This window comes from Amblyraja radiata, chromosome 16 (genome assembly GCF_010909765.2).
Source record: "Amblyraja radiata isolate CabotCenter1 chromosome 16, sAmbRad1.1.pri, whole genome shotgun sequence".
Classification (NCBI taxonomy): Eukaryota; Metazoa; Chordata; class Chondrichthyes; order Rajiformes; family Rajidae; genus Amblyraja; species Amblyraja radiata.
The window spans coordinates 14,029,699-14,055,730 of record NC_045971.1 but is presented as its reverse complement, the minus strand read 5'-3'; the positions used below and the strand labels follow the sequence as shown (position 1 = coordinate 14,055,730).

Below are 26,032 nucleotides of genomic sequence, written 5' to 3'. Positions count from 1 at the left end.
ACCCGGGTCTCTGGTGCTGTAGTGGAGCAACTCTGCCGCTGCACCACTGTGGTATGGTGCGTGGGGCACATTTTTCGCAGAGAGTGGCAAGAGCCTGCAACAGGCTGCCAGGGGTGGTGGTGGAGGCAGAGGTAATAAGAGGCTTTTGGAAAGGCACATGGATATGCAAGGAATGGAAGGATATGGGTCAAAGTGTAGGCAGAAGAGACCAGATCAATTTGCCATCTTGTTCAGCACATAGATCATGGGCTGAAGGGCCGTTCCTGTACTCTACTGTTCTATGTTCTATGAGGTGCATTGGAATTTCTTCTTGCAGAAGGTGTTAATTATCTGTAATTTTCTACCCTGGAAGATTGTCTGGGTGGAGATGTCTTATTGTCATGTGTACAATGGTACCATGGAAACCTTTGTTTTTAGGCTATTCAATTAAATCACACACTATATAGAAGCACAATCAAGCCACAGACAAGTATGATGGAGCAAAGGGAAAATATACAGCATGCAGAATATAGTTCTCAGCATTGTAATGCAACAGTTCTAGAGACACAGTCCAATGTCCGCAATGGGGTAGAGGTGAATTGGACAGCACTCTAGGTTGTGGAAGGACCATTAAGAAACCTGATGACAGAAGGGAAGAAGCTGCTCCCAAGTTTGGTGCTGCACACTTTCAAGTTTCTGTATCTTCTGCTCGATGAGAGGAGGGAGAAGAATGAAAGAGGCCACATCACTGGAGGTACTTACTGGCTCAGTACAGGAGTGAAAACCTGGAGTTTGTACGTTTTTACTTCCCAGAGGCCATTAGGACTGTAAACTTCTATCTCACCAGGGACTACCTTTTACTGTACCACTCTACTGCTTTTTTTTTTTTTAAGTGCTGTTTTTTCCCTTTTTCCTTCCACCCACAATATTTAATATGTAAAATAATATGTGATTCTGTTCCATTCTGTTTGTAGTTTGTTTGGTTGTTTGTTTGTTTGTCTTTTTGCACAAAGTTCGCGAGCATTGCCACTTTTCATTTCACTGCACATCTCGTATGTGTATGTGACGAATAAACTTGACTTGACTTGACCTGACTTGAGCAGATTGGCCATGTTTATGTTGAATTATGGGCAGGCTTGATGGACTGAGTGGTCAAAGGGTAGTGCTGCTCAACTGTGCTTTGTCGTCTGTGAGCAGGAGCTTCTCAGAGTGAGGTGAAGGAAGAGGCCTGAGGGAGAATGGGGAGAGGAGGGAGGGGGGAAATGGATGAGAGAGGAGGGGGGTGAGGAGAGGAAGGGAGAGAAAGATGAGGGTGTGCAAGAAAGGGAAGACAGGGGGGAAAGACAGGTGGAGGAGAGAACAAAGGGACTGAGATGGTGATATGAAGAAAGTGCAATACGAAGTTGGAGGGAAGGGGTGGCGGGAGGGAGAAAGGGGAATGAAGAAGTTAAGGTGAGAAGGGGGGAAGAAAGAAGGGAATTGATACAATGGGCAAGGATGAACAAAAGGATATGGAAAGAGTGGGGGTGCAGAGAGAAGAATGTAAAGTGAAGAGGGGAAACAGGTTGAGAGTGGGGCAGGTGATGAGAGTGGAGGAGGAGAAAATGGATTTGAAGAGGGGAGGAGAGGGGGAGGAAGGAAGAGAGAAAGGGAAGGGGTGGAAAAGGTGATAGGAGGAGGACATTGAGGTAGGAGGGAGATGATTCAATGTCAGTCTGATTAAAAGGACGATTAACGCGAGATGTTTCTAACAGCTTCGACAGCCGTCCTTAAAAGGATTGCTGGTCCTGTAATAGCGTCACTGGCGAGGGCGTGTTTGGCGCCGCCTCGTCCACAAGTCACTGGGACTGGGGCGAGGTTGTACTCGCCAACCTTTAGTTCCCCACCAAACCCAAGATGCTGATTTCTCCCCTCCTTTTTATTTAAAGATTCGGTTCATGAGGCCTTTAGGAGGGAACCGGAACGTGAGGGCAAGAAGTGTTGAAACTGCAATTAGCAGGTGGCGGGAGGTCAGACCATCCCTTCTCTCCCACGGGCTGGCGAGCGCCAGAGCTCCACTTCCATCCACAGTGCAACTAATACACCAGCGAGGTCAAATGTATTTCCCCCAGTTGTTGTAGATTGCTGTTTGCACTGTACATCGGAAGAGCCCGTGAGCCTGAACCCGATGAGCGAGGCTGGGTTTGAACTGTTGGAGCTGAGGTGCTGCCCCTCACCGAGTCTGCCCGCACCCCGGGGCGTGGGTCCGCCGCTCCCCGCTCCCTTGCACCGCGCTGTGCCGGGCGAGCCGCTTCCACTCCCCGGGAATGTGCCCTGCAGCCGGCGCGCTGCTGCTCAGCTGTCTCTGCACCGTCTCGGTGAGTACACTCACACTCCCGCGTCTCGCAGTCTGTCTGATGTCCTGTGGTGTACTTTTAACTTTCTGCACTTCATTCAGTTTACATTCGCTGGCAGAAGTCACGCAATTTCGTTCAGAGCAGTGACAACCTTTTATTTAAAATTAGTGTTTTAAACTCATTCGATCCTTTTATCAATCTTCTGAAACCAGGGCAGGTGGGTGGGAGCGGTTCTGCCTGTGTGGGATCACAGCGATCTCTGCGAACTTCAAGAGTCCAGAGTGTTTTATTGTCATATGTCCCAGATCGAACAACGGAATTCTTACCTGTAGCAGCACAACAGATTATTTAAACACAGTGCACGGTAAACAATGTACAGAGTACACTATGAACTTGATGATTCTCCTCTCATTGTGTTCCGGTCACTGTTTGGTTGCTGGCGTTGATTTTACTGAAGGTCTGAAAAGAAGCAGGGTGCAAGGGGGTCGCCGAGCAGGGTACGTGTTTGCAAAACCTTTCGCGACCGCAGCTTGTTCGGGTTGCTTCGGGGCCAGCGATGGACTTTGAATTGGCAGCCACCGATTCGGGGAATGTGTAAAGAAGTGTTATCAACACACTGTGACTTTACTTCTTTTATTCATACTGTGGCATTACAGAGAGCACTAGCTGTACGTGGTCTGTCACGGAAACTAGAGAGCGATATGTGGGTGGGGAGGTTGTAATTATACTTGTGATATGGGGAGTGGTTAGTAGTGATGAGGTAACTATATTAAGGGTCACATGCATATATCATCTACAGAATGCAAACGAAAATTAGCCCTCAGCCCAAAGGTCCCACGAACCACTGTCTGAGAAATGTGAGCTGTGACACTGCGAAAATCCTCAGCTCTTCATCTAAATCGTTTTTACAACCACGATTTCAGTTTGACATGGAAAACAGGTGCAGGAGTAGGCCATTCGGCCCTTAGAGCCAGCACCGTCTTTCAATATGATCAATGGCATCCAAAATCAGTTACCCGTTCCTGTTTTCTCCTGAAAAGTGCACCATCGCACACAAGCGATAGCACCTCCACACCAACTACTCCCATCGTGTTTGCTTGGGCTTTGCCTATGAAGGGTAGGAGAGGACAGAGCAGGTAATGGTCAGAGAGTCTTGGAGAATCTTAGAAAGTCTTAGTCTTGGTACAGAAACAGAAAGATGGCCCAACTCATCTATGCTGCCCAAGTTAACTCGCTGAGCTAGTCCCACATATCTATGTCTTGCCTTTATCTCTACAACCCTGGGCAGACAGTGGGACTGGTGGGCAGACAGTCGATGGGATGGACAGTCGATGGGATGCATGCAATAATTAGCAGGGAAATGTACAGATAGGTGGATTGACAAACTAAATATTAATTATGTAGGAAGGAACTGCAGATACTGGTTTAAACCAAAGATGCACCAAATGCTGAATTAACTCCGCTGTCTGTCCTGCTGTCTGTCAAGATGCTGTCTGTCCCGCTGAATTACTCCAGCAATTTGTGTCTAAATATTAATTAATCAGAATCTTTTATTGTGCTCAATGAAAGGGTCATTTAATAAATCTGCTAAATTTATTTTAAAAATCTGTAACATGCTCCAATACAATCCTTCAGCAGCTGTTGTGTTATTGTAGGTGAGTCTATCTCTGGCTACAGGATAATCCATGCTGGGGTCATCAAGCTAATGATGATCATTGTAATTGTACTCTTATAATATCTGAGACGTGAGGAATTTAGACAAAATTACTGATCGCTGAGAATGGAATCATGCCAAAAAAAATGCACTAGATGCTCCAGTACTTGCATTCTGATACGTGGACGTGTTGGTCATGACCCACTGTTACTCTGTGACATTCACTGATGGACTTTTGTATAAAATCAATGCGGGTTCTCGGGATCAGCAGGAGTGCTGCTTGGAATTGACTGTAAACTATTTAGGGTTATTTGAAGTACAATAGAAATTTAGCCACTGATCCTTCTGGATTTAGTGGAGGGACTCTGGATTAGCTAGTGCATTGTTTGGATTAGTTGGATTGGTAGCTGGAGTACACTTCGGGATTAAAACCATATGAGCATTGTATGTCGGTAAACCTGGATCATGAGTAATTTAAATACAATGGGATTGGTCTGTGTATGGGATATGTAAAATGTTCTTCAGGTGTTATTGCCTGAATTATTCAGTTTATTTAATGTCCCATACAGCACTACAAGTACTAATGTTATCCCTTCCCACCGGGATACTGCATATGGTTCCCATCCAAAACGTTGGTTCCCATCCAAAATGTCGACTGTCTATTTCCCTCCACAGATGCTGTCTGACCCACTGAATTCCTATGCTCCTCCATTCCTTTTTGCTGAATAGAATTATGCAGTGTGCTGCATGGGATTAGCCAGTGCACTGTGTGAGATTACAAAAGCACTGTTTGAAGACTGCAGACTAAGACTGCACAGAGTACAGTTTCGGAATGGCTAGACAGTGTTAATAATCTTTGTCCTATTATGATCACAACCACACTGAATAAGAAGCTGCATCTTGTAATGTAGGATACAGAATGGACTTTATTGATCAATTTCAAGGGATCGTTACAGCTCTGAGCAGTTTTCAGTTCTATGTTTCAAGTCCGTTAAATTTTCTTCCTAGTGGCGCGTCATATTTTGCCAACATCAAAGGTACATGTGGTGGAAATCACTTCTAAAGAATCTTTGAAGATGTCCTATTCATGTATATAGCTGGTGTTTGTTCACTGAAAGCTGTGTCCCTCAAACAAGACTTCCTGATCTGTTACCGACCTCAGAAGAACAGACTTTATCAACCATTATCTTCCTAAACAATGTGTAATGGATCCTATTGCAGCATTATTTTGCTCGCAGCTAAAGTTGGATTTTGATCAGCATGACTCATGTTGTAATTGTTACTCTTTTTCTTACCTAAGCATTTTTTCCCTTGAAGGATGAGCTGTGTGGTCTTCTCATAGCTCATCAGTGCCAACTGTTAAACCTTGGAAACCTCTTACTTCAAGATACAAAAATGTTTACCTGTAACTTTCCAAGTATGGGATCAGTTTTCTTTTTTAATTCTTACATTCGTTCAATCCTTCGCAGAGTGTAAACGTCACTGGAATAGCCAGCATTTGCTGTCCATTCCTAAAGTTCCCATGTCTGCTCTCTCAGCCAGTTTAGAGAACAAGCAAGAGGCAACCACAATGTTTGGTTGGAGTCACATAGGAGCCAGACTGAATATCATGGATAGGATCAGATCAGGTTCTTTATGTCTAAAGAAGGGTTCTGGCACAAAACGTCAATTTTCTCCAGAAATGCAGCCTAATCTGCTGAGTTACTCCAGCACATTGTCTTTCTTTATAACATTGACTGGGCTGTTGTGTGGAATAATAAAATTCATTCATCATGTCCTTACTCACTCGGGTATGTACATCATATAAATCTGTCTTCTGGCAATTCTCTTGGATGGCATCCTTTTGCATAGGACAAGATTAGTAGTTTGTATAAACTGCAGCATATCATTCTGCTAAGATAAAGCTGCATTTGAGTATTTGTTATAGGTGGCAGGTTACATGAGTGCAGATATGGCTCAGACAGGGGAGTAGAAGGTGAGCTACTGGAGGTCTAGCTTTCACAGCACTTTAAATGCTCTTTTATTACTGATTTTGCCGAAGGTCAACAACAACGGCAACTGCAGCTTTGAGTCGCTATGCTTTTCTAGATAGATGTCAGACCAGAGGTGGTCTTAAAGACCGATAGATATATGTCCCTGTATCAGTTGTTAAGTTGAGGATGGTTGGGAGACCTGATAGTGAGGCTTAGAGAAAATGGAAAACATTGTTAAAGAGCAAAGGTAGGAGCATTTTAATGGAGAATGGTTATTGCCTGAGACTGCCAAGGGAGGGTGGAATAGATTTGATTTAATGGGGCAGCTATGAGGGGCAGACTCAATTAGTTAGCATTTTAGGTGAATTTAGCATTTGTGCACAGTTGCCGTGTTCTTTTCATGCAACCAAAAAAGTTCAATGAGGCTGGAGAGAGAAACCAAGGTTGTTGTTACAACATCTCAATTGAATGGTTGCCATTTTGTAAAGTGTTGGAGTATATGAGTCCATTGTCCTTGTGAGAATGAACCGTGAAGGACAAATGGGTAAATTGTATTTTATTTGGGATAGTTCCACAGGAGTAGTCTTTTGCACAAGGTCCCATGCTTTTTTTTTTAGCTATTCCATTACTGGCTGAATTCCCAGGGAGATATCTTCATTATGTACTTTGTATATTATAACTTTATTTTAAGAAGTATGTATGTAATAAAAATAACCCAGAAGAAATCTGATTATTTTAAGGTTAGAAATATCATCACCAGAGATGACTCTGGCAACTGCTTACTCACGGTGATACAGTGGTTCTCTCTGGAACATGCCTGTGCAAAATGTTATGATTCAATCAGCCAATGGATTTGTATAGTCATTCATTATCACACAGTGCTAAATTTTAACAAACTATTGTTTCAAAATCATTGATTTTACTCAAATGCACAGTCAAGAACTAAAGACATTGAGGTGAACAACTACTGATTTTTTTTTTAAAGGCAGTCATTGCTATTCTTGATATGCTCTGCTACTATTTAATATGTTTGTCAATTATGATCTTGAACATGCAACAGTACAGTATAGAAACAGGCCCTTCAGCCCATGATATCTGTGCTGACCCTAATGCCAACTTAAACTGCACTCTGCCTGTGCATGGTCAAAGTTCTTTCATTCTGTGTCTACATAAATCCCTCAAACATCACCATTGTATCTGTTTCTTGGCAGTGTGTTTTGGGGATCTGCCACTCTCTGTGTAAAATAAACTTGCAAATATTCTGCCTATTTATCTGTCTTTTCATAATTTTATATACTTCCATCTCATCACTCCACAGACCCCAACACCCACAGAAACCAATTGAAGTAATGTGCTATTCTGTTAGAAAAGAGGATTCCAGAAAAGAAGGGTCTCGACTCGAAACGTCACCCATTACTTCTCTCCAGTGATACTGCCTGTCCCACTGAGTTACTCCAGCTTTTTGTCCATCTTCGGTTTAAACCAGCATCTGCAGTTCCTTCTTACACAAGAGGATTCCTGCTGCGGATGGGAGCTATGTGCAAAAGCATCTCCCAACTGCACAGATAACCCCAAGAAGGGCAAGGAAGAGGGCTTCAGGTGCACGCCATGCCACCAAATAGAGCTTTTACTACCCATTGGGCACTTCCATCTTCATATGAAATGGGCAAACTATATTAGTAGTAATAGTGTTGGGGGTGGTCAACTGTAGATTCCCCTTGAAGTTAACTGTCATCTGACTTTACAAGAGCAAATTGGGGAAGGATAATAAATGCTGACCTTGCCAGCAACTCTTCGGATCACAAAATGAATTAGAAATAAAGAACCTGTTGCCCTGTACAGGAGAAATGTTGGCCCTCACTTGAAACTTGTTTGGTGTAATACCCTTGTTTTTAGTTAGTCACTGGCTACTTCCTTGTTTCTCAGGCAGCTCAACTTAGTAATTGATTGAAAGACACAGAATGGGAGCAGGCCCTTTGGCCCACCGAGTCCACGCCAATCATTAATCTCCCCTTCACACTAGTACTGTGTTATCCCACATTCTCACCTGATCCCTGCACACTGGGGGCGATTTAACAGAGAGCCAATTAACCTACAAACTGTCTTTGGGATGTGGCAGGAAACTGGAGAACCCGGAAGAAACCCACACAGTCATAGTGAGAATGTGCAAACTCCACACACACAGACTATCTGAGGTCAGGATTGACCCAGGGTGTCTGGCACTGTGAGGCAGCAGTTCTACCAGCTGTGCCACTGTGCAGCCCTTAGATGTTAGGTGGGCTTGTTGATAAACTCTACACATCAATCTCTATCTAAATCTGAATGCCAAAGAGCAGGTGCGAATCATCCCAACTTGGCAGTGCATTGAGACACACTTGAGAGCACAGTGGAATAAATAAAACACTGGAATTGCAGCAACCTGTCTGAAGAATTTACAGTAGGTAACAAAGAGAAAGGTTGATGTTAGAGATATTGAGCTGTAACAGCAAATAAACCATGTTGGATGGAAGTTAGGGTGTTGATGCATTTGATAAGGGCAGAGAGTTGTCCCATGACAAATCCCTCATTTGAGCGTCTGAAGCGGCATTAAAGTTGTTACACACATTTTAAAATGAAAGAGTTTACACACCAGGAGCAAGAAAAATCCTTTGATAATTTTGAACAGAATCAGGACAATTAGCAGAGAACCAGTTTTGAAGGTTGTGTTAGTTGGAGGGTGGACATGGAGCACACTGTGTCCAAAGTTGACTTTGATATGGAACTACACAAGGACACAAATTTTTATTGAGGCGGTCGGTCTTCCACTGAACCGCAAACAAGGGATGATGATTGTTATTGAAGTTGGCTTCTTGAGGTAACAGTAGCTCACCATTTGATGACAATTAGTAGTTATAACAGGATTATTTGTGGAGTGCGGGAATCCAGCCTGAGGGAACAGTGAAAAGGTGGGTCAAGTTTAACTTGATGAAAGTGCATTTTAGGTACACAGTACTGCAGAGCTATCTAAAGTCAGGCCAGAAATTTCGGGTGGTCAGCAGTGGGTAGTACATGTGAACACAAGGCAAGAGGCAGAGCAGAGAAAGTTCAGTCAAAATGGTTTAAATGCTGCACCTATTGTGGGTGGCAATCTCAGAGGCTGCAAATGAAATGTCTCGCGTGGGGGAAAAGAGCATAACATGTGAATTTACAAAAAACAAACTATATGCAATGAAGGGAACAATAGAATTTAATTCACTGATGCAGCAAAAACTAAAAAGACAACCGGTACCTAGGCATTTACTGCAGGTGGGTTTGTGCACAGGAGCAAAGACATCTAGCTGCAATTATACAGGGCTTTAATGAGAACATACCTGGATTATTATGTGTAGCTTTGGTGTCCTTATCTAAATAAGGATATACTTACCACAGAGAACTGCAGTGAAGGTTCACAGGTTGATTGCTGGGTGGACAGTTCTGACATACAAGTAGAGATCAGGTTGGCTGGATCTGTATTCAACAGTGCAGAAGAAAGATGGAGGAACTCATTGAATGGTTTTCGGATAGATTTATAAAGGCGGGCTGAGGGGAGAACTGATGATGATAGTTCATGGACTTGGAATATGGGATATAACATGTTGGGCTGAGATCTTGGAGACATTTCTTCACTCTGCGAGAGGTAAACCTGGGGAATTTGCTTTCATAGAACGCTGGGGAGGCCAAGTTATTGAATATGTTTTGAGATGGAGGTAGATTGCTCATCACAAAATGAATCAACGGATATATACAGAGAAGGTGAGAATAAGAATATATGACAAAGGGTGGCGCAGTGGTAAAATTGCTACCTTTCAGCGCCAGAGACCCGGGTTCGATCCTGGTTACGGGTGCTATCTTTATGGAGTTTGTATGTTCTCCCTGTAACCACGTGGGTTTCCTCTGGGTGCTCCGGTTTCCTCCCGCACTCCAAAGATGTACATGTTTTTAGATTAAATGGCTTTGGTAAATTGTCCCTAGTGTGTAGGATAGTGCTTGTGTATGGGGTAAATGCTAGTCGGCTTGGACTCAGTGGGCCGGCCTGTTTCTACGCTGTATCTCTAAAGTCTAAAGTAATCAGCCAGAGTTGTATTGAATGGTGGAGCAGGCTTGAAGAGCTGAATGTTAAGTGGACCATTTTTGCAAGAGGCTTTGAGTACAAGTTCCTATGTGCTATATTTTTCTATGCTGTGATAAGCAGAGTAGGGATGGAGACATTGTCAGATTCAGCATATCAATTGAACACAATGTACTGAATGCCACATGAGGTTTGTTCTGTGAAAGGAAAGCACTTTGAATGCATTTTTGCCAAGATGTAGCAAAAACAGCAAGTGACATTTCAAGTCGACCCAGGAGCAACATGTAATGTCCACATGGAGCAAGCCATCAACCTGGGGGTTTAAAGCAACATGTCCCATGTTGTTAATGTACAGCAAGGCTACACTGACACTGGCTGGGGGATGCTGTACTGAAATGGTGTATGGAAAGAATGGAGAGCTGTGATGCGGTAGATCAGGAAACTGCCTCGCCTATATTTGGAAGTCGTGCAGTTCAGTACAATACAATACAATACAATACCTTTTATTATCATTTGAACCTCACATGAGGTTCAAACGAAATTTGGTTTCTGCAGCCATACAAAAAAAAGAACCAAGACACACACCAACACAATTCAATTCACATAAACATCCATCACAGTGAGTCCTCCTCACTGTGAAGGAAGGCAAAGCTTAAACATATCTCTCCCCTGCACTCCCCTCTCCCCCAGTAGGTGGGACTGGTCAAGCTACATCAGCAGTGAACACAATGTACGCTTCAACCCAAGTAATCACACACTGTACACAGCTCAAGCCGAGTGTACAGGTGTTTTTCGCAGTGCAGGGAAACCAGAAAGGTGCAGCAAAGCAAACAGAGGGGGGCAAAATAAGGTGGTGGTGGAGGTGCCAAAGACCTGCTGCTAGCAAGGATTAAAGTCACAAGGGGGATGAATTTCACCAAACCAACAGCAGAGTGCCAGAAGGCAGTGAAATCCACCTTCTGTCAGTTGGGGAAGGACAGTCAATTAATCCAATCATCTGAAAAACTTGTTGCCAAAGCAAAGCACATGGAGAATGGATTTTGATTTATCCTTTTTTTATCATTAAAGGAAGGATGGAAAAAATATGGATTGGGCATGTGCTCCCTTAAAGAAATGTGTGCTGCAAACTGGTTCCTGTGTTTGATGCAGTGCCAGCTGGTCTGTGTGGACGCAAGCCTAAGCAAAGATGCCATTGATCGTTGTCAGCTTTTTGTTTAAAAAGATCAACAAGCTTTAAAAGTAATGAAAGGGTGGAGAGGATGAAAGAGGAGGTTTGTGACGGGATGGAGGGTCACAGCGGGTCAATGACATATATTGGTGAATAGGAAGTGGTCAAGTCTGGAGGAGTTGTAAAGAGGGGAATATAAAAATAGAAAAGAAAGAAAAAACAGGAAATGTAGAATAGAAAGGCTGGAACTGCTGATTATTTGCAAGTAGGCACAAAAAGCTGGAGTAACTCAGTGGGCCAGGCAGCATCTCTGGAGAAAAGGAATGGGTGACGTTTTGGCTCGAGACCCTTCAGACAAGTGCTGAACTCATAGCTGTGTATTTTCGGCTGAACATCAAAATTCAGACGATAAAATACTGCATGAGTTGAGCTATTGGAGACCCTCAGATCTAAACTGAATATATATAACCACTGACACAGACTGGACTTTATATACACATGTACATATACAATTTTTTGCCGTGCTAATGGATTCTCCATATTCTGTTTTACCCAGACAATGAAAGTGATAAATACATTTGATTTTATTGACACATTTTTGTGAGTCAAAATTATTCTGAGTAGTATTTCCAATGGAATTGTTAACATACTCAAATATTATTAATCTATGAACCATTTTAATATCTCTATGAACTCAATTTAAATTGATTAGCATATATTAAATGTAGTTAAATATATTTTGTGCTACTATTATTGGTAGGAACATTGTTCCCACGGTCATTTATTTCCTCTGCATTTTATTACTTTTTATATCTTACAAATTTTGCACTTCATTTGCAATTCTGCATAATTGCCAGAAGTAATCCATTTTTTTCAGTTTCCTGCACAGTTGAATATCTGACATGAATGTTTCCACAAATCAGCAACATTTGCCAGTGTTCGGACACCCTGAATAATTTACTGCCATCTGTGGATGCAGAATTGGCTTTCATATAAAACGGAAAGTGCTGGGCATACACAGATGGCCAAGTCCAAGTAGCATCTTTGGGAGATTGGTTTTGGACTAGCCCAAGAATATTGTGAGTTACATTAAATATCCCTCTCTGTTGCATACTTGTGTCTTCGTCAGTGCCCTGCAGTGTGGAAATTAGATTTTGCCCATTTTCGGTGCACTAAGTAGGCACCACATTCTGCTCTAACACCAAGTCAAGGATCCGCTGAGAAACCTCAAAGTGGCGATATTCTCACTTTTAGAAATCCCAACTTACTTTTTTTCTCCCATTGAAAACTTTCTTGAGTGTTGGGAGATGGTAGCTATTTCTGCTCTATTTTTCCCAGGTTAAGGTTCTCCTTGTCCACACCTTCCACTCCCCGGCCTGTACATTCAATGACTACATTCTCTGCAGTTTCTGCCATCTTCAACAAGATCGCGGCAGCAGCCACGGCAACCTTTTTAAGTTATCTTCTGTGCTCTTTAAAAGTTTCCCAATCCTTTGGCTTTCCGTTCTTTGTTATGTTATACTTCTTCTCTATTTTTATACTGTCCTTGACTTCCCTTGTCAGCCACGACCACCTCTTACTCCCCTTAGAATTTATTTTCCTCTTTGGAATGACCTGATCCTGCATCTTATGTTTTTGTTCCCAGAAATACCTGCCATTGTTGTTCCACTGTCATCCCTGCTAGGGTCTCTTTCCAGTCAACTTTGGCCAGCTCTTCCCTCATGCCTCCATAGTCCCCTTTGTTCAACTGTAATACTGACACTTCCGATTTTCCCTTCACCCTTTCAAATTGTAGATTAAAACATAATATTATGTTCACTATCTCCTCATGGCTCCTTTACCTTGAGTTCCCTTATCAAATCCAGTTCATTACACAACACTAAATCCAGAATTGCCTTCTCCCTGGTCGGCTCCATTACAAGCTGCTCTAAGAATCCATCTCAGAGGCACTCCACAAACTCCCTTTCTTGGGGTCCAATACCAACCTGATTTTCCCAGTCTACCTGCATGTAAAAATCTCCCATAACCACCGTAGCATTCCCTTTGCTACATGCCAATTTTAACTGTTGATTCAACTTGCACCCTATATCCAGATTACTATTTGGGGGGCCTGTAGACAACTCCCATTAGGGTCTGTTCAAGTTCACATTTATTGTCACATGCACCAATTAAGGTACAGTGATATTTGAGTTACTATACAGCCATACAAGTAAAAAGAACACAATACACAATAGATTTAACATAAACATCCATCACTTTGATATTCACCTCCCCTCTCACACTGGTCATTGCCCCTGACCTTACTCCCTTATTCCTTCTCGAACTTTCCTTCCCATTAATTTGGGAGTCTTTTGCACCTTATCCTGCACTCACTTCCCCTTTAACTCCATCTATATACTCCCAATTTGTCAGCCCCTCCCCCCGCTATTTAGTTTAAACCCACACATGTATCACTAGCAAACCTGCATGCCAGAACGTTGGTCCCCCTCTGTTAAGGTGTAACCCGTCTCTTTTGTCCATGTCACCCCTACACCAGAAGAGATCCCAGTGGTCTATCAATCTAACTCCCTGCACCAGCCCCCCCCCCCCCACAGCCACACATTCAGATCTCCTATCTCCCTGTTCCTGCCCTCACCAGCAGAAGGTACAGGAAGCAATCCAGAGATAACCACCCTAGAAGTCCTGCTTTTCAGTCTTCTTCCTAACTCTCTAAAGTCGCATTGCAGAACCACCTTCCTCTTCTACCCAACGCCGTTTGTGCCCACATGCACAACCACTTCCGGTTGCTCACCTGCCCTCTCGAGAATGTTCTGAAGTCAGTCCGAGACATCTTGAACCCTGACACCAGGGAGGCAACAGACCATCCTCGAGTCTCGCCTGCCGCCGCAGAATCTCCTGTCCACACCTCCGCAAGGCTGCGCCGCTACAGCTGCCAAAAGACTTCATTTCCAAGTAATTACGGTTAAATGCACCCTTACTTCACAGATGTGGCTTTGCAACCCAGTCCTCCACTGTCAATTGTGCTGCCTTGGAAGCATCTCATTCCTGAAGTTGGCCTCCTTTTCTACCTCCTTAAATCATTAGTTGGTCATGAAATTTGGTCCAGGTTTTGGTATCAAAAAGGAACCCTAAACTTAATGGCACTTGCTGTTGTTTTACATATAATCAGCACAACAGCTACAGGTAGGGGTAACATCATCGATCTTGCCATTTGAGTCACCGATGTTCATTGATCAGTAAGAGCTTTTCCACCATGTTCTGCTCTGGCAGGCCTGAGATAGAGTTCAAGTTCAAGTTCAAGTGAGTTTATTGTCATGTGTCCCTGGATAGGACAATGAAATTCTTGCTTTGCTTAAGCACACAGAAAATAGTAGGCATTTACTACAAAACAGATAAATGTGTCCATATACCATGATATAAATATATACACACATGAATAAATAAACTGATAGTGCAAATAACAGAAAGTGGTTGGTAATAATCAGAGTTTTGTCCGAGCCAGGTTTAATAGCCTGATGGCTGAGGGGAAGTAACTATTCCTGAACCTGGTTGTTGCAGTCTTCAGGCTCCTGTACCTTCTACCTGAAGGTAGCAGGGAGATGAGTGTGTGGCCAGGATGGTGTGGGTCTTTGATGATACTGCCAGCCTTTTTGAGGCAGCGACTGCGATAAATCCCCTCGATGGAAGGAAGGTCAGAGCCAATGATGGACTGGGCAGTGTTTACTACTTTTTGTAGTCTTTTCCTCTCCAGGGCGCTCAAATTGCCGAACCAAGCCACGATGCAACCGGTCAGTATGCTCTCGACTGTGCACCTGTAGAAGTTAGAGAGAGTCTTCCTTGACAATCCGACTCTCCGTAATCTTCTCAGAAAGTAGAGGCGCTGATGTGCTTTTTTGAGACCTCTTTCTCGTCCCACTTTTAGCACCTTGTGTCCCAAGCCGTTACATGCAGCAGGAACATCAGGACCTCAGACTGGGGCATCTGTGAACTAATAATAGTGTGGTGTAGGAAGATTTTTAATACATGAGAATGACTGGTGGGATTGATAAAGTATACAACGAAGGTCCCCAGGCGAACACTATAAATCATTCAGGATTAGCCACTTCCAGTGCGACGTATTTGCTTTATTAAAAGTTAATCTTGAAAGTTGTAGGTTGCAATCTTTTGATGCCAATTTCTGTCCGTAGGTAATTGATGTTGAAGTCATTATTGCATCCACAAAATAAGATGAGGTAATGATTTGCATGGTTGGGTGAATTGGAAAAAGCAGTCACTTCAAAACACATATGATGTGTTTGACTTTTGCACAATTTGCTGAAAAACTACAGGTGAAAATGAAATCAATTTTTAAACAAAACACCTCTGCAAATAAAATCTAGTTAACTGCACATTGATTCTAAAATTGACAAAAAGTGCTAAGAAACGTCACAAAAGTCAAGAACAAACCAGTTGGTTATGTTGATGCTGGGAGTTATTAAATGGATTATATTTGAATAAATTGAAAATGACGAGAAATAAAGTAAAAATGAACAGAAACTGAGCTTCACATTACTCACTTCCATTTCCAGCAAAAGTTTGCAGTTTTTGTGTGAAGGAAATTGCACTTGCCTTGTTGCCTCCAAAATCACACAAACGGATAAAGGAAGATATTTACAGAGCATTTTTCAAATATTAGCCAGAAAAATATAACTCTCAGTAGTCTGGCATCTTAGAAGAACATATTGTTACAGTTGACTGCACAGTTTCTATTTTGCCAGAGTCTAATAGCTTCAAATTATGCACAATTTTAGGCATATAAAAACGTTTCTTATCTAAATTGTTAAAGTGAATGGGATCAGTAAATGAGGCGTCCAATAAAAATAATTGATTTTTTCTGTCTGCAGCAGTCAATTTGCCTTTTGAGATGGCTCTATAGTGAAAGGTTTAAGAAAGAACTGCAGATGCCAGAAAAATCAAAGGTCGACATATTTTGCTGGGGAAACTCAGCGGGTGAGGCAGCATCTATGGAGCGAAGGAATAGGTGACATTTTGGGTCGAGACACTTCTTCAGACTTATGTGGGGGGGGGGGGGGGGGGCTCAAGTTGATCGAAGAACCTGGATGTTGGGGAGTATCCAACAGGAGAAGCTCCCATGAAACAAAATGCAAGGCCATGAGACTTCCCTTATTCCAGCCATGTCTTGCCAGCCTTGTGTTTATTTGTTCATAAGTGGTGAGAACAGAATTAGGCCATTTGGCTCGTCAAGTCCACTCCACCATTCATTAATGGCTGATCTATCTTTCCCTCTCAACCCCATTTTCCTGCCTTGGAAGTGGCATCAGACTTCCAAACTAGGAGAGATCCATCAACTTTCTGGTGTTTATATATTTAACTGACTCCATTGAATGAGTACTTTGACTCCATTACCTAACTCATCCAATGTTCGTTTCCTGGTGGAAGGTGAACATTCTGCGAACAACATGCAGTGCAAGACTAGTGAACGAATGTGCCAAACCCTGGTTTTCCAAAGTAGTGAAAATCTCTCACATCATAACAAGGTTCTATTCTCCCATCCCCAAAGCTTGCTCCTGCCTTTTTCTTTCTGATTGTTGTGGTTCATTTCTTAAACCTGACAACTCACAATAGGTTAGGTAAGCCAACAAACTTTACTTTTGCGTCAGACGGGAGTGGCTGGAAATGTTACAATCCAGAAGTATCCAGTGATACTTCTGGTTCTCCCAAGATACCACTCTAATGAGCAAAGTCATACGGCATATTTTTATATTATTTTGGAAACGTAGTCGTATGTTTATACAGAGTTGCAGCAATGACGTCTAACACATCAATCACAGAGTATATCACTGATACACTTGTCATCTTGTGGTTCTATCAATCACAAACTGCTGCTCACATTAATGTCAGCTACCCACAGACGTTCCTGTTTACAGATTACCAACTCCAAAGGAAATACATCTGCTCCTACTATTGTCAATGGTATTTTACTTGGGCATAACAAGAAGCAGCTTGAATGAAGGCCTCTAACTTCCTGATTACCCAGTTCTTCTACAGCACATAATTACAAAGCTTCATAATCCAAAGAAAGTCAAATTCCTCTTACATTATCTTGCATTATAATTTATTATTAACTAGGATATTCTCATGATATTGTGGTATTTGATAGTTAAAGCTGGTGCAACCAGGCTATAGATAACGAGAATACTGATGAGAACAATGAGGACACTCCTCCATTCCAGTGGTAATAGTGGGATTTGAATGTTACTTGCCATGGCTTCTCCTTTGATATCTCAATATATTTTGGCCCTGCACCAAGAAAAAACATCTACTAGAGGAACTTAATGGGTCCAACAACATCTGAGGGGATGAAAAGAAATGGTAGACTTTTCAGGTCAAGACCCTGCATCAGGACTTTGGACCCTGCGCTTGTAAATTGCAGATCTGGTAATCTACTCAGAGTCAGGGCACCAGAGCCAGGATGGACAAACGGCTTCAGTGCAAACTCCAACTTCATAGTTCAGAAAAATACGTAGCACATTCCCTGCTGATTACCTATTCTGCTGAGTCTTATCCAACTTGAATAACAAAATCTGCATTATTGCAGACACCATGGAAACACGGTGCCCCTGTACTTGTAAACAGAGAGTGCCAACCTTATCCCCACATATTCTGCAAGCAGGTACCTGTTACTGAAATTACAAATCCACACATGGAATTTGTATTCAATAAAATAGTGTGCATTAAATTTAATATGTAAAATAAATTTAACGCAGGAACAGAGTCTGCTCAATGATCCAGGAGTGAGTTGTGAATTGCAAGGCAAGAGGCAATCGTGTTTTTCCATTAAGTAGACATAAACGCACCTGCTTTCACAAAATACCTCGGTGTGCTAGAGGGATCAGGTCATGGAAAGGAAGGTAGATAGAGTTCAACATTGGCTTCAGAGGGGGAAATTTGGAGTGAGATGCACCTGTGGCTCTGGAAGGTGGATTGTTTTAGTGGTGGTCATTTAAAGTGAGCTTCCTCCCACGTACCTCATTGTCTTCTCCATCTACCCCTCTGTGCATCTGTGCTTCCCTCCCTTTTAATAACCATACCTCTTTTTGCATGAAGAATTCACTCTAAAATTCCTTGTCGAATGTATTGCTATCTTATACTTTTGGCGCTAGTTTTAGATTCTCGCGTAAGAAAATATTTTTCCTTTGTCTGTCCTACAAATCCAATACAACCCATAATTTAATTAATTTTGTTTAATCTTCACTTAGCTGCCTCTTTTCCGGAGGAAATTGTCACCAGTCCTCCCTGGTGATTATAACCTTTCATCATCTTTAGCAGGTTTCAATTCTGCACAGTCTCCAGTGCTTCTACCTTTATTACAGATGTAGAAGATTAGAACCGTGTATGGTGTTCTACATAGTGTCTAACCCAGGGGTGGGGAACCTGCGGCCTTCTAGGCCATTAACTGAATGAATCCAAATTTTGTAGAACAAATACTTTTATTTTTATTAATATGTTTTTGTTCATCTTTTATTATTTTTATTTTAATCTTAAAATGAACGTTTAAAATACCAGAGAGTAAAAGAAGATTCAACAAAATAATCCTCCCTGACTGACAGCCACAATTAAAACATTAGTAAGTCATGAGGGCTATTTTAACATAGAAACATAGAAAATAGGTGCAGGAGTAGGCCATTCGGCCCTGCACCGCCATTCAATATGATCATGGCTGATCATCCAACTCAGTATCCTGTACCTGCCTTCTCTCCATACCCCCTGATACCTTTAGCCACAAGGGCCAGCATTAACACCTGTTATGCTCATGATTTAGTTCTAATGCGACTCCAGAATGTACGTTAACCTCCCTGCCTGACTGGCGCCACCACCACCTGAGGCTGGTTGATGAGAGGAAAATGTCGGGGTAGAGTCCGCTGGCCGTCCAGTCTTCAGCCTTATCAACTTTTGATAGAAGTGCACATGGTTTTCAGTTTGAAGTTGAATTTGAGAATAGTTAAACAGCATATTTGTTTGATTTTTTTAAATTCTGTCTGCTTAACAGCCCGTCAAAGAAAACGAAGAGAATGCTGGTGGAAGAAAAATAGTTTTTAATTAGGATTGGGAACTGCAATATTATCTTGTTTCTGCTAAAGATAAGATCATTTGCTCGCTTTGTGATACTGCAATATCAACATTGAAGAAATTCAGTGCTCATCAGCATTATGCTACTCATAAGGACCACAAATATTTCAAATTAGAGAGAGAGGCGCGAAAGGTTGCATTGCAGAAATTAAAAGATGAAAAGCAAAGGCAAAGGCAGTTATTTCAAGCAGCGGTAAAACCCGGATATAATGCTACCAAAGTAGCTTATATACTCGGGGGTGGGGGAAAGGGAGGCCATTTAGCGATGCAGAAATCATACAAGAATGCATTGTCGAAGTTGTAGGATGCTTAGACCCCGATAAGGTTTCAAAGTACAAACAACTGCCTCTTTCAATGAGAACTATAACTGATTGGCAGCATGAATTAGCCCTCAACGTAACAGAACAACTTCACCCAATACTCCAAAAGGATACATTTTGAAGTATATCCAATTGAAGTATCTTGGATGCAGCCTTATTAGATTACAGCTAACAATGCGGCATTCCAACATGAAAAGGTTCCCCAACCCTGGTCTAACCCAAGTACCACAAGTTTAACAGAACTCTACTTGTTTCTAATCCCATAGAGATGAACTCCATTTTCATTTTTATAGCCTTCTTATTTGTAATTCTTTCTTGCACTTTTTAAAATCTGCTTTTTATCTGTAGTATTAACATTACGTTCTGCACTGTGTATTTTCCAATTTGCACTACCTGATATACTTATCCATCAACCCTTTGCTCCATTTAGATGATTTAGAATGCGCGTTAGGCCCCACTGCCTCTGCCATTTCCGTTCTGCAGGTTTATTAACATCTGTGCATATTTTGTTACAATCTTTCTCTGTTTTGTGGTTGAATTGTTTGTGTGATTCCAAATCACCTATTGAATACATTTCACCTTTTACCAGCCCAAATAAATAATTTTAAACACCTCTTCCTGTTTTATAATTGATAAATTCCATCCTTGTACTTGTGTCCAGTTCCATGAAGTTCCTCTTTCCATCCCCTGCCTGTACAATACTTTAACAAAGGCCTTTAGAAAATCCCGATTCATTACATTTTGCATGTTGACCTTTTCTATCCATTATTGTCATCCCTTCAAAGAATTCAATACGTTTATGGAAGTTTTGATGTTTCTTCGTCCTTTGCTAATGATTCTTTATCCCCCCCCCCAGTTTCTGGAGAATTTTTCTGTTCTATCTTTGATTATGGCTTCCATTATCTTTCCTCCCACTCGTGTAGAACTAATGAGTCTATTGTTCCCTAGACGTTCTCACTTCTTTAAAAACGTAAAACTCACATCAGTTAGTATAAAAGCTATGCCATGTGTTACAAATACCTAATAGTCCTTCTGCTAACCTGTCCCTCCTTGATTTTTTTAAAAAAACGTGCAAATGTTCTGTCTGCTACAATTTTACGTTCTCTAACTTCAGCTAGTTTGTCAGTTATCTTCCCCTTCCTACCTTAAATATTTGATACTTTTTTTTCTAACCTCACCTGCACACTATCCAGGCAAAACATACCATACATAAGTATATCAGGTAGTGCAAATTGGAAAATACACAGTGCAGAACGTAATGTTAATACTACAGATAAAAAGCTGATTTAAAAAAGTGCAAGAAAGAATTGCTATGAGGTAAATGGGGTAGATCAGGAATACATCCTTAGCATGCGAGAGAGAGTCTGTTCAAGAGTCTGATAACAGCAGAAAATAAGCTGTTCTTGAAGCTGGTGCCGCTTGCTTTCAAGCTTTCATATCTTCTCGACGGGAGAGGGAAGACGAGAGAATGATTGTGGTGTGACTGGTCCTCGATTACGGCTGGTTTCTCGTGGCAACATAAAAAATATAGATAAAGTCGATTAGGGGGGAGTTTGGCTTGTGTGATGGACTCAGCTACTCTATTCAATTTATTGCAGTCTTGGGCAGAGCTGTTGCCAATCTGATGTATCCAGATAGGAATCTTCCTATTATGCAAATATAGAAATAGCCATTGGAGTCAGGCCGAGTTACCATAGCTTTCTGAGGAAGTAGAGGTGTTGATGATGTGCATTCTTGGCCACGGCGTCAATGTGGTTGGACCAGGATAAATTGTTAGTGATATTTACATCCAGGAACTTGGCATAGGTCTGAAGAAGGGTCTCAACTCGAAATGTCACCCATTCCTTCTCTCCAGAGATGCAGCCTTTCCCGCTGAGTTACTCCAGCATTTTGTGTCTAACCTCAAAATGGTATTTCAGTTGTGCAGCCCAGTGAGGCATAGATTGACACCATTATTGGCAGATGGGCAGGTTAGCACCCTGGGTGTTGGTGTGAAAGATGGGTTGCAGGAGCCTAGATGAACCCTGCATCCCAGATGACCTGAACAATGTGTATCACTTTAATGCAATTGCTCCAGTCTCCCTCCCCTCCCTCCAAATGCATTGTCCTCTCAGGCTGGTGCCTTTCAAACTTCGCTACAGCAAACTAGCACCATCACTAATTCCACACAATGTATACCATGGCGACCCCTGGGCCGCAGAGTTTGAACCGGCCCGTTCACGGAGCTCTGATTCAGCCGCGGGACTTACCAACACCCGGCGGGGTCCCTACATCGAAAGCTGGATCGCCTCAACGCAGAGGGAGAACTAGGAGGGAAGAGACAAGGACTTTTGACTTCCATCACAGTGAGGAGGTGCCTGTGGACTCAATGTGGTGGATGTTAAACTGTGTTCATCGTGTGTTCTGTTGTTTTGTTCTCTGTTATGACTGCAAGATTCACAATTTCGTTCAGACTGAAAAGTCTGAATGACAGTAAAGGATACTTTGACTTTGACTTTGACAATACTGAGGAGATGTTGAACTGGATTTGCTGCATAAACGTTGTGACTGTAAGAGCGTATCAGAGGACGGATACTCTGTTAGTTTGTTCCACTGATCGAGCCAGCGAGGCAATCTCTGAAACATTCCAAAGGTGCTACCTTAGAAACATATTCAATTGTGTTCGTCATTGAGAGATCAACTTTGTTTAATAATAGCATCAATAAAGCTAGTGGTTCAGCCTTGCATAACTCACACAACTTAAGGATACTTCAGCAAACCTCCTGAATTTGTTCTTCAGGCAGTGATGATCCATCCTGACTGTGAGCTTTTATTGGAGATCCAGCTGGCAGAGGAGTCGTGTCTTTCCGATGTTTCAACCTTCCTTCTGGAGGAGGAGTCCGGTGAGTGAAATATCAAAGCAACAGAAAGGACTTGTAACTGTGGGTCCCTTGGGGCTTTTCCATACAGCAGGGTGGGATTTGTTGTGAACTCTTCACCCCGTTCAATAGTCGCATCAACAGAGAAGTGACCGTTACCCTGGGCTGATCAGCTCCTGTTTATCTAAATGGACATGGAAATGACAGCATGCTCTCTGCTAAAGTGAGGTACTGACCATAAGGTTCATGCCATGAATGGATCTGTCCCATGGATTAGGGGACAGCATACAATGAGCTGGTCTTTGCATCTCTTGTCATTTATATGTTCACTGTACATGAGGTACAGGAGTGAGGGAAGTGAGTTGCCACCCAATTAAAATAAATCATCATTGTCCTCCCTCAAGTTGTGGGCAAGGCACAAAGTCACCAAAGAAGGTTGGCAAGAAGTTATCAGAGGAAGGATACTGGGAGAAAATGTGAGATTATCCACTTTGGGAAGCAGAATCAAAAAGCAAATTATTATTGAAACAGTGATGATCCATTCCATAATATTGTGATGCAAACAGTTCTGGGCCTCTGTAGTGTGTTATGCCCCTGTCCCACTTAGGAAACCTGAACGGAAACCTCTGGAGACTTTGCGCCCCACCCAAGGTTTCCGTGCGGTTCCCGGAGATTACCGGGGGTTTTTTGTCAGTCTCCCTACCTGCTTCCACTAGCTGCAACCTCCGGCAACCACCTGCAACCTCCGGGAACCGCACGGAACCCTTGGGTGGGACGCAAAGTCTCCAGAGGTTTCCGTTTTGGTTTCATAAGTGGGACAGAAGCATTAGTGTGTAGGTACAGTAAGTAATTAGGATGGCTAAAGTAATATTAGCTCTTATTGCAAGGAGTATAAAGGTAAAGAAGTCTTGAAGCAACTTCACTGGGTGCTGGTAAGACCACATCAGTGGTATTGCATACAATTTTGGCTGCATATTTAAACAGTGATCTATTTCTATTAGAGGCAGAAGAGATAAAGTTCACAGGGTAGATTCTGGAGTTGAAGGGTCTGTCTATGAAGGAAGGTCAAGCAGCTTCAACCTGAACATGTCAGTGCTTAAACGAATGTGAGGTAATCCTATTGAAATATAAGATTCCGTGAGAAATTATGGTGGGTGCTAAGAAGATATTTTCCCCAGCGGCAGTATCCAGAATCAGAGAGCATAGTTTTGGAGTGATGAAGTACCCACTGAAAATGGAGATGAGGGTGCATTTCTTATCTGAGGGGGTTGTAAACTTTTCCCCCAGAGTGCTGTGGAGGTGAAGTCACCAAATGCATTCACTACTGAGACAGACATTTAAAGCACACAGTAGTGAAGAGGTGGGGGAAGCACACAGAAAAGTGGTGGAAATGCCAATTGGATCAGCTATGGCAGTGAATGATGGAGCAGGCTGGAAAACTCCATCAGACTACTTCCACACCCGTTTCTTTTGCTTTCCTCTCCCTTTATTTCAGGTTGTTATAAATTTCCAGCTCTCATTCCCATGTTTTACCTGAGCCCACCTTTGCCTTCCATTGTTTCTGAACTTTTGCCCCAACTCTTGCTTGGTGTGCTGACTCTCATTCCTTCTCTCCCCTTCAGTAGGGTGTCACTCCATGTGGGACAACCTCTCCTGTTGGCCGGCGGCAGCGACAGGAGCAACCGTGATTCTTCCTTGTCCCAAGGTACTGCTGCAGTACGCAGACCGACCAGGTGAGCCACCCGATGGGAGAGCACGTGATCACCCTTTGTAGTTGAGTTTAGATTATTGGCACATGTACTGAGGTTCAGTGAAAAGCGTTTGATATGTGCTCTCCAGCGGAAATACATGGTTACAAATGAGCCATCCACAGCGTACAGATACATGATGAAGGGAATAGCGTGAATAACGTTTAGTGCAAGATAAAGCCAGTAAAATCCGATCAAAGATGGTCCGAGAGTCTCCAATGAGGTAGATAGTAGTTAAGGGCAGTAGTTCTCCATTATGTGAATTGCAGACACTGTTGATTAAGGTATGCAGATAATTAGCTGAATTTGGAATGAGCATGTTACTCCAGATTGGGTCGTAAATGTTGGGACTAAACATTTGGGTGAATGGATTGGGGCCCTCTAAAGGAAAATCCCTGCTTTGCTGGGTTTTTTTTTGTAGATCAGGTTCATGTATAAAAAATAATTCCACTCAAGAAGCGTTAAGAATGAGGCAAGGTGCAATGGGCTGGACGCTCCACCCAAGACGCAACCAATTTCCCCTGGCTGATGGAGTAGACTTTGGGAATTAACATAGTCAAATCAAGTCAAGTTTATTGTCGCATGCACAAGTAGGGCAAGGTACAGATGCAATGGAAATATTGCTTGCAGCAGCATCACAGGCACATAGACAAAGCCAAGGGTTTAAAATTTCCCTTCATCACTCCCTTTCTCTCGTGTCCCTCAGCACCACAACCAGATAATCTCACTGAAGTCCTTCATTTTTGGTTTCAAGCCAACCCTATCATTTGTCTGGAGACTGACAAGCCTTCCCTAAGTATTTCCCCTCTTCCATTAATATTATTCCTTAAACCTATCGCTTTGACAAAGCTTTGAATGCTATCTCCTTATTTGGCTTAATACTAGTTCTGTCCTCTATGTGCACAAAACAGCCCATTGAGTCAACATGCAAGATTTGCCATTTGGGCACCATTTAACAGGCCCAGCTGTAGCTGGTGACAAAGGTCAGTGGCATCCGTCACCTCCATTTCGGTCATCCCGCGATCCCATGTCCCTCTCTAGGCCTGGCTCAGATATTTGGGGTAAGGATTTGAGCCCATCTGAGACAGTGGTGAGAGGGATCACTACCAGCCATGCTGACACTGCTCACCAATGCTACTCAGGCTAAAACAAAGCTGTGAGGACAGCACTGCAATCTCCTGCCTCAAGATGCTCATAAGCTGCTCAGTGACTGACAAAGCAACGCTCACATTTCTGAAGAGACTTGGGAGCCCTCCAGTTTTATGACAATCTGGTATAAAAATTAGAAGGAAATGAAACAAAATGGAATGTTTGGCTCTCAACACTTTCGGCTTGCCTACGGGCCAATCTATTTATTAGTGACAAGTGGAAGTATTTCTCAAAAGGAGCCACAAAAGGGTCGTCATTGCATTCTCAGTACACTCGAGCGCCTGGGCTTACAGTGCTTTCAGTGGAACATCGTTATGCAAAGGCATAATCTTGTCATGGGTATTCGTAAATGAGTTGATTCTGACAGCTCGCTATGGCTATTATTTCTGGTTGGCATTTTGTTTTGTCCCTTGACAAAGTTTGTATTAACTCTTCCTTTCAAAAAGTGGTGCTGCTGTGATTCGCGCAGAGTAAAACATTAAATAAACAAAACACCGCACGTAACTAAACCTCAAACACGTGGGGAATTTGCAATGAACAGGACGTTATACAAATTCCCAACAACGAGCTTTATTTACTGAGTGCTCCAGGATCTTTGCCCACAGGCACCATCTTCCTCCTCAACAACAA

At 42.6% G+C, this 26,032-nt stretch overlaps 1 protein-coding gene across 1 annotated transcript in view; it reads left to right on the top strand.

Annotated features, from left to right (window-relative positions):
- The first annotated feature begins 1,656 nt into the window (after positions 1-1,656).
- LOC116981924 (vasoactive intestinal polypeptide receptor-like) overlaps positions 1,657-26,032 on the top strand; it is a 61,008-nt gene continuing 36,632 nt past the window's right edge. The window contains exons 1-3 of the mRNA XM_033035136.1: positions 1,657-2,336; positions 22,427-22,529; positions 24,128-24,238. Coding sequence (XP_032891027.1) covers positions 2,286-2,336; positions 22,427-22,529; positions 24,128-24,238 — 265 coding nt within the window. The 5' untranslated portion in view covers positions 1,657-2,285. The remainder of the gene's footprint in view (positions 2,337-22,426; positions 22,530-24,127; positions 24,239-26,032) is intronic.